At 38.5% G+C, this 16,533-nt stretch overlaps 1 protein-coding gene across 5 annotated transcripts in view; it reads left to right on the top strand.

The window, feature by feature from the left end:
- The first annotated feature begins 4,689 nt into the window (after window positions 1-4,689).
- The window catches only part of gpatch8 (G patch domain containing 8), a 30,471-nt gene continuing 18,627 nt past the window's right edge, over window positions 4,690-16,533 (top strand). The window contains exons 1-4 of one of the 5 annotated variants that reach the window (XM_012878924.3): window positions 9,124-9,188; window positions 10,009-10,045; window positions 12,847-12,865; window positions 15,751-15,823. In XM_012878924.3, the coding sequence (XP_012734378.2) occupies window positions 15,817-15,823 (7 nt within the window). In that variant the 5' untranslated portion in view covers window positions 9,124-9,188; window positions 10,009-10,045; window positions 12,847-12,865; window positions 15,751-15,816. Of the gene's footprint in view, window positions 4,827-9,110; window positions 9,189-9,213; window positions 12,866-13,210; window positions 15,824-16,533 lie in introns of those variants that run through there. The other 4 variants (XM_012878902.3, XM_012878941.3, XM_036147843.1 and 1 more) reach the window with 4 other exon arrangements.

The raw sequence follows: 16,533 nt of genomic DNA, 5'->3' as shown, positions 1-16,533 counted from the left end.
TTAACTCTTTTGAAAAACAGTTATACTCCAGAGTTGACAGAGTCAACCATTTTACATAAATACTGCACACTTTGTGTCATATTATGAAACTCAAACACTGAAGATTTTCTGTTGCTTAAACATTCGGTGAAATATTTTGCCAGACAGTTTGAACGTTTTTGACCTTTGAGCACTCATGGACCTTGAAATCTATGCTCTATGGACATCAGAATAAGAATTGCAGCTGTTGGTCTTTGTTACATTCCTGCCTTTGTGGTTTTGGACAGAAACTGGGTGATATTCTGGCAACTAATCATCTTCCAAGCATCCACTCACCTTCAGTAATTTACTGCATGATCTCACTTGCTCAAATTACAACATCTGCTACGTTATCTATGCTGATCTATGCTGCAAACAGGTCATTAATTTTGCGTCACCATTTGACCAAAGTCCTCTACAATCACAGAGTCAAGTGTGTACCTAATATACATGAGTGAGTCAGAAGTTCCACCAAGATAATGTAGAAAAGACAGAAGTCATTGCTTTTTTTTTTTTTTTTTTTTTTGGTACAACCATGTGCATGATTGAAAATCCAAATCAAACTAGTCTCCATGGGGCTAAAGACAACAGAGCAAGAAAAAGAACACAAAGTAAAGAAACAAAAAAACAAAACAAACAAAAACAAACTAGCCGTTATGATTGTGAACTTTAATAACCAGATAAAATCGACCTGGAAACAAAAAACAAAGATGTGTTCTTTGTGGGTTTTTTGTGTGTGTGTATTAGGTTAGATTTTTGCAATCTACCTTTTACAGGTCCAAAATGATTAAATAAAAATCAACTGGCTGCTTTGATTTAAAAATCTAATGATATACTGGATATATTTCTGTCAATGGTGTATAAAGCACTAAATGCATTTGAGGCTAAATACATTTCAGAGCTGCTGGTCATGTATGAACATATATATAAACATCAACTCATCAGAGACTAGTCAGTGTTGTCAGGACGACGACTAAACAAGGTGAGGCAGTGTAGGTCAATGATTGCTTTATCGTGTTTACGCTTTTTATTGGCGTAAACTTGGTAATTTTAATGGTTTAATGTTTTTATGTGCTACATACTATTGTTTTTTTATGTATCAGGTGTTTTTTTTTCTTATCTCTGCTCCTTTGTTCCTCCCATAATTATTATAAATCACCCTACATATGAATAGACTCATACAAATACACTTGCGTTGCCTTGCCATCCCTTTTTTTTTATTTAGTTTTTTGCCGCTCACTAGTATGTTAGCTGACCACCAAACTGCATAAAATTGTATAACATACTGTATAAAACCTTAAGGGAAGTAATTGTAAAGTGTTCCCAGTTAGAACTAAAACAGCAGTGACACCTTGATCTGAGGATGTCACAGGTCCTGCACACACCATCGCATTTTCTTGCTGTGTCTCAAGCTCTTAGAAAGAATATTACTTATCTGTCAGTTGCACTGCAGATTTTTAATTGCTTTTTTTGCATGTGCACTCAGAATGGGGAGTTTATTCTGTGTACCTTATGCACTACTGCAATGCATTTATCCTGTCCCAGAAGTTAGACGATTTCCTTGATTTTTATTGGCTGGGGGCTCCAGAAGTGAGAGTGCTACTCATGCAATAACTGCCACTTGGTGTGAGTTGCGTAATGCACAGATGAAATGTTTTCTTTGAGAAGATATCAAATCCATGTGTACCAAAAGCCAGTCACAAATATGCTAAAATGGAGCCGTGTCCATATCCTGTGTCTTTGGTGATGCAGCTTCAAAAAGTGCTGTGGGGACAAACCAGCTGATCCCTCACTGAGGGGATACTGACCTGTTGGAGGAATGTGACGTGTAGTGTGAAACAAAAAGGTTTAATTGGTTTATTGGATTAAATTAATTGATGGTACACATGGACAATTTCCTACTTCAATGGTATTTCTTAAATTTGCTAAAATGTATAACTCAATAGGTTTTTTTTAAAATATGAGTTAAAATAAACCAAAATGAATTCTAGACTAAAATAAAACGATAAAACGATTTTGAAACTTGAAGCATAAAAAAACTGTTCATAAATATATTAAATAACTTATCAGCAGTGACATCCTTGAATCAAAGCTATTTTTTTTTCACAGGCTTGCTCTGGGGGTAATGGAAATGAAAGATAAAATCACGAGTCATGAAACCTGAACTACTAATCTTAAACTTGCTAAACCTCAGAAAATGTTGTATCACTTAATTAATGTCACCTCTGTCAGAAACTGACTGGTCTTCCCTCTAAGTAGCTTGTTAATTCAGATACTAATTGCATTAGTATATATTAATTTGTAAGTCCCTTTAAATAAAAATGTCAAATGCATAAAAATAAACACACTTTTGAATTTGACTAAAACAACACTGTGATGTTGTATCAAGTCTTACAGTGGCAAAAGAAAAAAAAACATGTAAATAAACAAAAGGTCCAATGTAATTGCATTGATTTGACACAAGGTGGAGTCATTATGTAAACACGTATGGGCTCTTTGTTTCATTACTGTATTGAGTGTTATGCATCAAATTGTAAGAGTTGAGTTAAAAACATTTTGTATCTTTCTCAATTAGTACATTTACAGACATCTCTCTAAGACTGACATTAAGCCACCTGTTTGTAAATTTCAAACTGCCTTTTCTTGGAGTATGTTACACTGAAATGAGTGGTGACATCTTGGAAGAGCATGTGAAATATTTCTCTGAATATCAATATCCGAACAAATCCCCCTATTAATCACTGTGTGTAATATGTCTATATCGCTTGCTGTGAAAGTTAATATGAACAAAAATCAAATGATGTGCAAAAACCATGACTGAAGTATTCAATGAAATCAGAGAGCCGGGGAATTTCCCCTTTGTTCTATTTATAAATCATTAATTAATCATTAATTTGCAGAAGATAATTGGGCAAACAATTTTGTATAAAGAAGAACACACGACTATTATTCACAATAAAAATAAAAACGAAACAAAAAGAATTGATAAAAGAATTGTTTCCTCACGTTTGTTTGGTGTACCCATTAGCAGTGGGCTAATGCATGACTGATTCATGAACTATTTATAATGGGCATCTGAAAACTATCATATCAAAAGTGTTTTTTGAAATAAGGCTATTTGCTATTTGCACAACTTTCTTACTATTATTGTAGATTTCAGTGTAATATTATCTATTTAGAGTAATGTCCTCATGCATGTTGCTGGGTCTTGAGGCGACGCCTCTACTTTACGTAATCTCTTAAGTGCCAGTTATTTGATTCAAGATCTAGGATTTCAACATATTCATATAATCCAGAAATTATGTAGATTACAGGGTCTGTAAACAATGTCTGTGTATATTATGTGGAAGTTTATTTTGGTGAAAATGAATTACACTGGGTCAGTATCTAGTACTCCAAAAGTACATTTCAGTTTTAAGATGAGAGAACTTTTTTAAATCAAAAAGATTCTGCCATTTGTCTGCATAACTGACTTCTGGAATCATCTGATAAAATATTTAAGGTGTGAACCGCATGTGACCCCACAGTCATAAAATGCAATGTGCTACTGGCCAATATTCATCTAATAATTTAATTTGATCAGATTTCATTCAGCCCATATTGCAGATGACACAACAAGCACAATTCACAAAAGTCTATGTATGACCTAGTCCAAATTCTTGAAATCCAGTCGCATGTCAATTAAAAACCAATCACAAAAAGCTCAGTATGATATAATAGTCAGATTCAGTTGATTAGATAGTGTTGATTAGTAAAATGTTAGCTAAGAAAAACAGCAAGCTATGTACAATCTTTATTCATCGCCAAGCACAGGGCGATGGTAGGGAAGAATGACTCCTGTTTAATGGGAAGACAATTGCCTTGATCTGCTGGAGCTTCAAATGTGTTAATTTAAAATTCTGTTCATGCATTAACATGGAACCTATGAAGATATATAACTGGAGCAAAGATAATATAGGTAGGTAAAGTCGGGCAAAGTAAAATTTCTTTGTTAAGCTCCTTTTACAGACAAAAACCTTCACAAAGCATTGGACAGAAGCCCAGTAAAACAACTATTAAAATTAAGTGCCATATAGAAAAGAAACAATATAACACACAATTAAATTAACTTAGACAACTTTATTTGTCATTTGTCAGTGCGCACAGAACGAAATTTCGTTTGCATACAGCTTGGAAAATCACAGTAAATTGCAGTAAATTACGGTAAATTTCAGTCTCCCTTTTGTGGCTTCAGCAGTTTCGGCAGTTCAACAGTCTGATGGCAGCAGGGAAAAAGCTTTTGCAGAACCTGCAGCGGAAGCTTAACCATTTGAGATCATTTAAATGTTATATATATATATATATATATATATATATATATATATATATATATATATATATATATATATATATATATATATATATATATATAAAAGCTCTAATGAGTTCAGACACAAATGATAAGAACAACGGGTACCCCCGTAGGACAAACGTCTCGAGGCTGTTTAGTTCGCTGCTGCCTACTCCCTTTTTGTCCTTTTATTAAATTGTGTTTCTAATGAGTGAAATGTGTTGTTTAGCACATGTTTTCAGAACTTAAATACAAACAGAAACCCAATGACACCACAGGATATGAGTGGCTGTGTTTCTTCCGTGCGCCGGGGTGGATGTTGTTGTGATGGATGGGTAGAAGGGAGACGTAAATCCTCCGCAGTGTGAGTCGCTCGTTCACCACCAGGCGCTTCAAGCGGAGTCAAAGGAGAAACTGCAGCTGCGTTCAGAAAATGGCTGACAGATTTTCTAGGTTCAACGAAGAGCGTGATTTCCAGGTAACGCACGTCAAAAGGCCGGTTACTTTTAACCAATGCAGCACGTCGGGGTGTTTCAGAACATCTGGGAGAACCTAAAGGGTTTAAAACATCCAGCATTTCACGACCAACTGCGCGCATTTCGATGAATTTGCTGCTTGCTAGCACCGCAAGCTAGCTCGGCTAACGCTAGTCCACTGCGGCTCTTTTTACACCAGTTTTCCAAACGCGTCCCGGTTTAACATCTGTCACCGACGATCAGCTTTATTCACGGCTCTTCTCTCATTAATTGAAGCATTGAGACCACCTCAAAACAAAAATAAAAATAGAATACGTAGCGGCTACTTAGTGACCTTGGGTATGCTGGCTGTTTATCAAAATATGCTAACTATGGAAGCTTGGCTAACAGAAAGCTACACTTCGGCTGCTATTACCTTTTAAAAAAACAACGAAAAGCTAACAGTTAGTACAAGTTTAGAAAGTTGTGTTAATTGCTTTAGTGTAATGGCGTGGTATCGTTGTTTTAGATTGCTTCAAATGTGTACTGTAAGGTTTATAAAGTGCAGGTTTTAGACCTGGATAACAATGGGTTTCCACATTGGCAAACGGTCTTCTGGTTGTGCTAATATAAATTAAACTGCAACCGATGTGCAGATTTATTAAATGCTTTTGGGTAGTTTTGATCTACTATAGTTTTGTTTTTAATTGCCGAAATGTGCATTTTACTGCACACAAAGCAGGCTTGACCCAGATATATTTTTCTTTTTAAATTCAACATATGGCTATTTTGAATGCATATCCAAAAGTCTAAACTTTAAACAAAAAATTAATTTTGGCATCATGTTGTCATACAAAGAAACGCCTTAGTAGCTGAGGAGCTTAGTTGCAGCATCTTTTGAGCCGTTTGTCTTGTTCTTGCTTATCTGAGATCAGTTTGCCACACCCAGCAAAAGTTAAAACACATTTCTGCTCTACAAAATCGTCGTTTTTCTTGTTTTGGTGTTTTTCGTCATGAAAGATTCGTCTTGCTTTCGTTAAGATTCCTCTGTCACGCTGCATTGTGTGTTCATTAAATCAAATGTGTAAAGTTGTAAAGGATTGTTATTATATTTATCCTAGAAGGAGTTTCTGTTATTGCACTTACACAAAGCAAAACAGAAACTCCTTTCTTGTGCGGGCCTGTCATTTATTTTATGGTTTAGGGGTCAGAAAGTTGAGAATAGCAACATTTTAGTTGAATGTCATAATTCCATATTCAAACCTTGCTTGATTGATATCCATTTCTTTTATGCTATTTTGTGTTTGTAATTCATTTAGTTGTCTATTTTTTTTTTTGTAATTATCAGTTATCTGTTTTTGCTTGTTTTCTACGTGAATCTGTGGTGAGGCATTTCCACCTAAATGCATTTGCCGGAGAACTGTTTTCTCAGCTATTTTGTGAGGTAGAACCTAATTGCTGTGTGCTCTGAATGAGTCTGTTGAGGCTAGCAGGCCCAACACAGTGAAGCTCTGTGTGTGCGAAATCTGCATTCATATGCTCGGTATTCAGAAAGTTTCTTCGTGGATTAAAGCTCGGTGCTAAGCAACCCAATACGCAAAATACCCACAGATGGTCTAACTAATGTCTACAGCACAACCCTGCTAAAAGCTTTCCCACTGTATTATTTTATTTTGGGCTATTGGGGCTTTAGCATGTGCTGCAGAAAAATGCTAACAATGCTTGTAACAATCTGCAGAGGAGAGTAAAAACGTTTCATATTAAATATTGCAGTAGATGTTGTGTATTAGCCATTGAGAAACAAGTAAGAAGCTCTTGTGGAGAGTATATGACGATGCATGAGGAAAATGGGGGAGAACAGCAGCAAACAATTGATTTGTTCATAGACAAATGCATTTCTCCTCTCCTGCAGCTCATCTTCTCATAATATCGATTATCATACGTTTTTCACATTTTAGATGTGGTGCTTGATTAAACTTGAATAAATGACGTTAAATTACCTCATTCTGGTCATCGCTTTCTGCCGATTCTATGTAGCATGTCCCTGCAAACCACCCCCATAGTGCCACCCCGCTGAACCTTTCTCTTTGCAGAAAAACCTTCATTAATCTCACATAATGATTTAAGTGTTACCAATTATCTTTGGGAGAAGCTGTTTGTGAGAAAGCCGCATGGAAAATGTTGATGTTAATAATGCACAGCACCGGCATTGCAAAGAAAGAAGATGAAAACTCAAGAGTGTCAACTAGTTAGTTTATTTCAGCTTTATGCTCAGCTTTTCATAGGCATCCTATGTTTTTTGTGTCCATGTTTTAGAACATTTCTGGAATCACTTCTTATTCTGCTATTTGCTCTGGGCAGACACACAAACATGACCTCCATCTTGCTCTGCTGCTAAACAGAAGAAGGCATCCGCCCCAGAGCCGAGTCTTTCATAAGCGGTGTTCTTAGATCAGAGTGGGAGGGCCTCCTAAACGGTCATTTGCAGTTTATTTATTTCCAGTATTTAGAGGGTGACTTTAATCACTGGAACTGCTTGAATTTATATTTCTCCTTTTTAGGGAAAAAAACACAAAAAATAAAATTAAACTCTGTCAATAAAATGCTCATAATTTTTTTTTTACACTCTAATGCATCATTGTTTTTATTCACAATGCGTTTCAGACTGTATCTGTTTACTCTGATTTTGCGACTAGGAATTAGGGCTGGGCGATAAATCGATTTAATCGATTCATTCGAATTTACAATTCTTTAAGATTTTATTTTAGGAAAATCTGGATTTTATTTTGCCAATACACTCATTGGGTTTCCATGAAGAGAACAGCATGTGATGCTGAATATATGTTTAGGCAAATGTATTGTCAAAATATTAAGTAGGAAACTTTTTTTTTACCATAATACGAGGTACTTCATTTACCTATTTACTTTTTTTTTTTAACTTAGTTTGAAGTTCACAAGTGCAGTGAAGCTTGTTCTTAGCTCAATGTGTAATACCACTAGCAGCAAATGTTTTGTTATATTTATATTGTTTATAATGGCACGGCTGCCATCTTGTTTTACAACCCTGTTTCACAGCTTGTTTTTAGTTGCACTTTGAATTCAGGTCAACTCCCTGACAAAATGCTTGACATAAAAACAAGGTTTTAAAATAATTTCTTTAATTTCTTTTTATGAAACAAAAAGGAGGAAAAAATCGATTAATCGGTTTTGGTATGATAAAATCGGAGATTTATTTTTTTAATCCATATTGCCCAGCCCTACTAGGAATCATCTTCACACAGTTTATAGAGTACGGTTAACTCAAAGTGTTTTAAGTGGTCTGAAAGCACAATGTCCAGCCAATGTCAGGTCAGAGGGGGGCAAGCTTCTGCAAGAACTCTGGTAACTTGCGCTATGCCCCCTATAAATGTATTGGAATGGTCTAGTCAAAGTCCAGACCTCAATACAATCGAGAATCTGGTTAGACTTTAAGGACGCTGTTTTTCTTTCTTGAGGAATGGGCAGAAATCCCAGAGGCAAGATGTGGTGAGCTCATAGAGACGGAGCCAAGGTTACTTTCAGCTGCCATAAAGGGCTCTACAAAGGGGGGGGGGGGGGGGTGAACAGGTGTGCACGGTGAAATTTTCTCTTTATTTTCTTCTGTTTGTTGTTTGCTTCACAATAAATAAAGAAACATTACATTTTCAAAGTCAAAGACATGTTCTATGTGTAAATCTGTAGATTTATGGTCGGTTCCCATTCTCTGGTTTTTATAAATCTTTGACCTATAAAAAAACAATTTTAGAAAAGGAAATTTTCTCTCCTTCAATTGTAACTTCCTGGAAATGAGACTTTGAAATGACTTTAAAATCATTATTCCAATTTAGTTGAGATTTATCATGATGCACAATACATAATGCAACGTCATCCTCCTTCTTCTTTATAAAGACTTTAAGCGAACAGAGACTCTGACTCTCCTTATAGCAGAACACGTTGTAGCTGTCTTCGCTCAAAATCTAAAGGTAAACAGGGTTTTTAATCAGTTCAGGTCCAAAACAGAGCTGCTGTTTGGCTGCATCCCTCTGACCAATGATCAGAGCACACAGAAGCTAAACGGTGAGAAGACTCAAACGCAGCAATGGGAAATATTTGGCAGCATGAATGGCGCACATAGGAGCCAAGCACCAAAAACGTTAGCTCAAATTGTTGATTCAAATTGTATTTTGGTGCACATTTTACAACAAATTATTTTCGTCCAATTGGTCATTGTTTCAGTTTTTTTTTTTGAATAAAGCTACTAAGGTTAAACGTGCTGATCTTTTTCTCAGGGTGGGAATCACTTTGACCAGTATGAAGAAGGCCAGTTGGAGCTGGAGCAGGCGTCCCTGGACAAGCCTATCGAATCGGTAAGGTTGCATCCAATCGTCCCTCACCATTGGACCAGCTGTGAGAGTGGATATGATTGGTCCAGGGCTGGAATAAGAACCACACCTTTACTCCATACTGTCCGTGTAGATGCATCCCGTGTTTTCTCGAACACACTTGCCACCTAACCTGTAGAATCACTCGTCAGTGTCCATTAATACGTCCCACCTCTCATGTCCCCGACCTAGTTCATTTCTTCTGTGGCATATAAGAAGATGATTTACATCCTAGATCTTCCTGTTATATGTACCGCCCACAGATGCATCATTAGTTTTTATTTTCTTTGTAACAGTCCCACATTAGTCATTGTTAGTCATCTTAGCAGAAATGAAACGAACCTGTAAGCATGAAGTGGATGAAGCACTGTCGCATTAGCTGTTCTCTTTAATGCCGTAGCTGCTCATCAATTTAAAACAGTCACGGGGGCGGTGGGGAAAAAAAAAAAAGAGCTTATTTGACTATTTTGCTGCATTTTTATTTGAAAATTCTACTTTTAATCATAAATGACGCCACATTATATTTCAGTATGCAAGCGAAGTTGTACATCGGGTCTTGTTTTGCATTAGGTCGGATTTATTGAGTGAAACAAGGCAGTGCTTATTCCATGTTCTTTGTAAAAAAAAAAAAAAATAAAGCAAAAAGAGGGTGGTCATTAGATGGCGTGAATGGTTACATTTGTGTTTGACTGAGTGTCTGTTTATGTAGCTTTTAGAATGTATGTGTTAGTGTATAGTATCTGTATTTATAGGACAGTTATCTTATTGTACACAACTTGGGGTGTTCGACATTTCTCTCCTGCAGCGAATTGGCCCCCTATTAGCTAAGCAGCAATGACCTGGTTTGTATTTGCACGCTCTGCTTCCTTACTCCTTTATCTTTAGGGTCCTTTTGTAACGCTACTCTATCTTTCTTCCTCTGCTTCTCTCTTTCTGTTTCACGACTGTCCCACCTGACATCTTATTCTCTCTTTCTACCTCCTCCTTCTCTCTCTCTCTCTCTCGTGCTCTCTCTCTCTCTTTCTCTCGCTCCCTCCCTTCTACACAGTGATTCGGTGTACAGTACCCTCTGTCATTCTGTGCTGGCATGGTGCTTGTGCAACTGGGACTGCATTTTTTCGCTGAAGAGGCATATTGATAATAGCGCAGGCAGCTCTCTTTTTTTTTTTCTGTCCTCCTCACTTTCTCCACCTTCCTCTCTGTCTCTGAAGCATTTTGGTGAGCAGGCCGAAACTCGCTTGTCCTCAAAAGGCACCAGGAGGCCTCTTCTCAGTGAGATGGAATCAGCCGTGCTGGTTGCATATCTGTATCGGCATACAGTTATTTAATCTGCAGGACTTTTTACGTCAAAGGCAAACTAAAAACATTAACTTTTTAAATAAGCAAAGGTGTGCAGATAGGTGTATCCAAGCCTTGTTTTGTGTTCAATTATCAGCGAGAACAGCAGCTCTGCACTCCTGCATAGATTAAATCCTACTTGCATTTTTTCTGCACATTATCTTATCGCGGTTGTTTTTTTTAGTTCTGGCCTAAGCCCAGCGGGTCATGCGCATGTTTCTGCTAAATTAAAGTGTCAGAACGAAACACCGTCTCAGCCGAACAAAGCCCGCGTTTCCTCCATGTGGGTGATGGAGGAGGCGGAGGAGTAGTGGCCTGCTCACCTTGCTTTGAGTCGCTGTTGTGCTCCTGCGCTATTATTTGCGGAGGGGGGCTGAGGAGCGCGCTGCAGCGCCGCGCAGCTCCTCGCACATCTGTGGAAAAGGAAAAACCCCCGTGGCGTTGGGGCTTTGAAGTGTCACCTTGTCACAAGTATTAAGCGTCCTGTGATAACATATTTAGCGGTGCTCTAAAACGAGACATCGCTCTTTAGTATCCAACATTAAGGGAGTAATACAAAATGTGAGGTCAATTTAACTGTGCAAAGTTTGCTTTTTTTAAAAATAACCCAAAAAAAGCATAGTCTTTCCAAGAGGGAAGACTAGAAATGTATTAAAATCAGATTTTTATTAGAATTGGAGTTATGAGCCATAGACATTTAAGTAGGCCCTTAAACATTAATCCAAATGTCAAAAACAAATCATTTCCTTCACAGGTCTGTCCATACCGCCTTAATCTTAACCTCTAGTCCACTAATGTATTGTTTTAGAGCGCCTCATAAAAGCTTCAGCCCAGCTTCTCAGAGCCCCTCCTTTGCCGTTATTTGTGTGTGAATTATAGGCAGCTAGAGGTCTGTGGTATTTTATTGGGATCTCTTTTAATTCCTGTCTTACCCCTTTGGTCTTTGCTATTTTTCTCTTAACACTGTTTTTGCATTGCATGTGTTAACTTGGTAGCATTAAGCACTACGTGCTCTCAACACTTCTTGTGTTATTTATTTATTTATTTTTAAATCTCAGACTCATTCCTAATTGTCTCTTACGTCTCCCAGTCCCTTAAATCTACCATCCACCCTCCTCCTCCTCCCTTTATTTGACCCAGTACCACAGCGATATGCAGCGGGCAGCCTCAGAGCCGCAGAACAACACGAGCATTCGCAGGAAAGAAACTTCCAGTTGCTTCTTAAATACGACGGGCAAACAAAAAAACAGGCACCGTTTTAAGGTTCAGTCCCAGTTATTCGACCATCAACGCTTCCTTTGCTTTCTGCTCAGGGTTTTAATCACGTGAGCAGAGGTTCTGATTGGTAAACCTTGTTGTGATCTCCAATGCAAATCAGATAAGCGGCGATCAGAAAATAAGAAATTAACCAAATAAGATGTTTGATCACATTAATATACGAGTTTGAAAAAAAATATCCCGTCTTTGAAATTGGGGCTTCAGAATCACAAGGTAAGTATGTTTTCTAATTATTATGTTTAAATTAGATTTATTTAATCAGACTTTTCTGGTTTTTTTTTCTGTCATTTTTCTCAACATATGTCAATAGTCGGATCTTTGAAAGCCTCCATTTCCCTTAGTTTATTCTGCACACGGGACTTCTGTTTTACTTGTGCAGCCTGCGGCGCGCCTCAGCTGTTGTCTTTGCTTAGCCTCACCCGTCACATCTGACGCTGAGCCGTAATGTGAAAAATGGCCTGAACCGAAGAATCTGCGACGTCTCACGAGGAGCAGAGCTCGCCCAAAAGCAGCCGCTACTAAACACTACAACTTCATTAAAATGATGAAACATGTAGTTTTTCTTAAATGTTTAGGGTTGTCTACATTTACCAGATGTTCTCAATGTTGAGGAATGATCATTCACATATTATCCCATTAAAAGAAAAAAATAATAAAATACTAAAAAACAATAAGACTAAATTCTCTGAGGTCTCTGTGTGGGGTCCCCTGCATATCACTTCCCGTATCCATATCTTTGTGCCAATGACAGCACATTGCACACTTTAAAAAAAAAAAAAAACACCCCCTGTGGATCTTTTTTTTTGTTTTAACATTGTGTTTTGTTTTTTTTCTTTCTCCTGTATTAACAGTCGGTTGGTGGATTTATTGAAATGTCTGCCTTTTTCTGTTTGTATACAGTACAAATGTTTGTTTCAAGGCAGAGACAGATCTGTATTTTTAAGACCTAGAGAAGCTAGCAGAATTGCCGTTGAAAGCGTTTGGTCGGTTTCTTACGTTGTGTCACGTGTGACTGTTTTTTTGACAGCCCAGTATTTTAAAGCCAGGTTCGTATGGAAATGCCTTCACTCCACTTGCACTGCTGTTGGACTCGCCGTCGTTGCTTTCATCCGTCTGTCTATTCTTTTTTTTTTTTTTTTTTTTTTTTTTTCTGGTGCACTCATCTGCTGTCCAACACCCAGTGTGCACGTCATCTCTGGCCACCAAAACCCACAGAGCTCATCTTGACCTAATCTCTTTTTAACGTCGACAGGTGCGGACAGTTGCTGCACACAGTTGCTGCAAACGATTGCTGCAGACTGTGTGCAGCAAACTGCTGCTGCATCCAGCCTGCTCTAGCTGTTTTAGTTCAAAAAATCTGGGGAGAAAAAAAAATTATTAGAAATATGCAATCAGGAAAAAAAAGTATAGTTTAAGCTTTAAATTTGAATGTAGCTTTATTGTTTTGTAATTTAGAATGTAAAAGGGATTTCTTATTTCATAGTTCTGATTGGATTTTAGTTTTCTCTTTCCCTCAAACTTCAAGTTCTGCAAATTATTGACATCCATGTTGTTGCTTGCATGACAACGCTGTGGTAAATGACAAGCTTACCCAGTGCCGATCGACGGGGATAATATTTCCCTAAAAATATTCACGTAATGGGAAAGAATGGGGGGAAAAAAAACTGCTAAAGGTCAACAAGTCATGCAGGGTTGGAGCTTCTCTCTGGTGACTGCCTCCAGTTTCCTCTCTGCCATGTGGTTTCCAGCGCTAAGCTGCTTCTTATCGCTTCCTGCGGAGGAAAAGTCTGAGCAGTCACACAGAGGACACAGGGCTTCGAATCCTGTGAATCTGACGGACGAAATGGCAAACTCAAAAACAAACGGCTTGGGAGAGCCCCGCCTCTTTTTAGATAACGGGGCACATAAATCAGTTACATAGTTAGTATTTATTCATTCCGGCCACTGCGATGTGGCGTTTTGTAATGTGGGCAGCTGACTTTAGTTCCTCCTGCAGCTACATTTAAGCAGAGCAATAGCAGGCTGTGCAAATGTGAATGATTTTAAAACAAAAGATTAAGTCAAATTTCCCCTCGACTCGCACCGTTGTGGGCAGAGATGCAGTGTGTGCCGTGTGTTTGAGGCTACCACTCCCCTTCACATGCTCTAACCTCCTCCAAACCCAGCTCACTGCCACCACCTGAAAACCTGCCTCCATCATGGCTCAGCCTGCTCTGTTCTGCCCATTTTTCCTGACCTCTTGTCAAAGAGATCTCTTCAAGCCTTGTCGAGCCATCCTCCCTCACTTGTGCCTGATTCATCCGAGACTAACTCAGCTGGAGTTTTGTTCACCTGCCCTCTACCCCCACCCCACCACACCCTCCCCACCACCCACCCACTGTATGTGTACCACTCGCAGTGCTCTTACTAACACCGACGACCCTTTTTGTTAAAACACTTTAACAAAAAGCTGCATGCTTTTTATTTTTTTTTCTCCTTTCATAAAAAAAAAAAACTTTTTAATTCCTTCCCCCTCACTTTCTGTTTTGTGAAAGTCGACGTCAGTCTCTTTGTGATTATAAATATCCTTTCTGTTTGGTTTGTATGTTTTTTATTTTTTTATTTTGGATAGAATGCAGCACTCTGGTGAATGTTAGACAAGCTTGGAATAGTTATAATCACAACAGAAAACACTGCTTACGAAGAAATCTCATTGTTCCTTGTTTATATGTGCTTGAGGATGTACTGTAGTGTGTAGTGGTGGGATGGTCTTGCATTTCACTTTAATATTTTTTTTATTACCTTGCTCACCAATACTAGTGAAATAACAGGACTTGCTCATTGGCCCCACAGTGTGCTAGAAAGTCTCTTGTGCGCGTTTTTGGATGCCTCTCAAGCCCCACCTTTTTTTTTTTGCGGGTTATTGGTTGTCTGATCTAACTAAAGGTAGTTGACACTTATTTTGGTAATCTTCAGTATAAATTTAAAAACATGCATGCGTCAAAGCCGATGCCCAAATTGCTGGCGCTCCCGTTGGCGTGAACATGGTTGGAATCTGACAATTCGTGATAAAAAAAATGCGAGAGGCGTTCCAAAAGCGCGCTCAACAGTCCTTTTGTAGTACATCTAATGGGGCTAAAAGTACCACTGTCCTTCTCTTCATCTGCACACCCACAGAGCCCTTCACACATGCATAATGAGTCCCACTCTGGGCCTTGTAATGGTAATCCAAGGTCCAAAAGCGCCACTTCTGTCTCTTCCTTTTGCTGTATTATTGTGACAGCTGAATGTTTCATGGTGTCCCCCCCCCCCCCCTTGTCATGGTTACGGATTCACAGCAAGCTTGGAGTTTCTGGTCTTCGTTTTGTTATTGCTAGATTTCCATACCTGTTCCGTGTCACTTTTTTTCTTTGTGTACTAAGATCCTACTCTGTAGCGTATCATATATGTATGCGTGCGATACATATATTGCCCTCTGCTTCCTCCTCCTCCTCCTTCTAACTTCTTACATAGTGGATGTTATTTGATGTGTTTATCTTGATTATAAATAATAGTTTTCTTTTTCTTTTTTTGCCTGAAAAAACGCCTTTTTTTTTTTTTTTTAATACACACAATATAGGAGTCAACCCTGTAGGTTGCAGACCACACAAAGGCTCAAGCATTTATTTAACATAGAGGCAATCTTACCCTTCAACGCAAGTCTCCCAGCCTTTATCCCGCTCCCCAACTGCCCTAACACTCCTTGTGCTGGAGGACACTGATTGTTACACGCTGTAGGTGATGACAATAATGACAGTGGTGATGGTGGTGGTGGTTGTGCTTATGATGATAGCGTGATTTTTTTTTTTGAGTGTCTCTGTTTGTCTTGATGTTTTCATCCGTGCCCGCAGGGTATAGCTCCTCTTATTATTGGAATATTTTTGGTTTTTTTCTCCTCTCTTCTCTCTGCCAGGATAACATCGGCCACCGGCTGCTTCAGAAACATGGATGGAAGTTGGGGCAAGGACTTGGCAAGACCATGCAGGGTAAGGATTCACTGTGAAGCGCACTCATGTTGACTGTTTGCTGGTGGCACTGAGCCACTATCTACTTTTGTTTTCTTTCTCCTTGTATTTTCATTTTCCTTTCCCCCTTTTCTTTTTGATACGACACGCCACCGAATAGTTTTTCTCTTCACGTCCTTTCTTTGGCCTCTTCCTTTCGTCTGATTCCGGATTGGTAAAATTGTGGTTGAAACAGACACGATTCTGGTGTTTTTTTTTTTGTTTTTTTTTTTGCCCTGAAGCTGCTGTTCCCTTGAACTCGGCGACAGAAGAAAGGCTTGTAGAGAGCAAACCTTAGGGGTTTTCTTGTGCTGCATTTGTTTAGCAGTAAAGTGAGACACTGACATCCAGGTTAACAGGAATCCAAACTTGGTCAAGAGATATTTTTTTTTTTTCATCCATTCAACATCTTTTGCAGAACCCCCCAAATAAGACCCATTTCATTATCTTAGAATAGATGTTGGGTTTTGCATTTCTGTAGCAATTAAATGTTGTTGAAACTGAAACTTCAGCATTTGTTTCATTTTTGGCCGCATAATGTAGGGCACATACACACGCATTTGAAGCATTGCCCAATGTGAAGTATAAATGTCAATGGTTATATTTGAATTGCTTAAAACTAATACTCGTAGGCTTAGAAATCCAGGCAACGTCACACCAGCACTCCTACGTGGGCAATTCTGCAGACTAGT

Source organism: Fundulus heteroclitus, chromosome 16 (assembly GCF_011125445.2).
Source record: "Fundulus heteroclitus isolate FHET01 chromosome 16, MU-UCD_Fhet_4.1, whole genome shotgun sequence".
Lineage (NCBI taxonomy): Eukaryota > Metazoa > Chordata > Actinopteri > Cyprinodontiformes > Fundulidae > Fundulus > Fundulus heteroclitus.
Note: the sequence above shows the minus strand (reverse complement) of the source record. Positions and strands in the feature narration are given on the sequence as shown.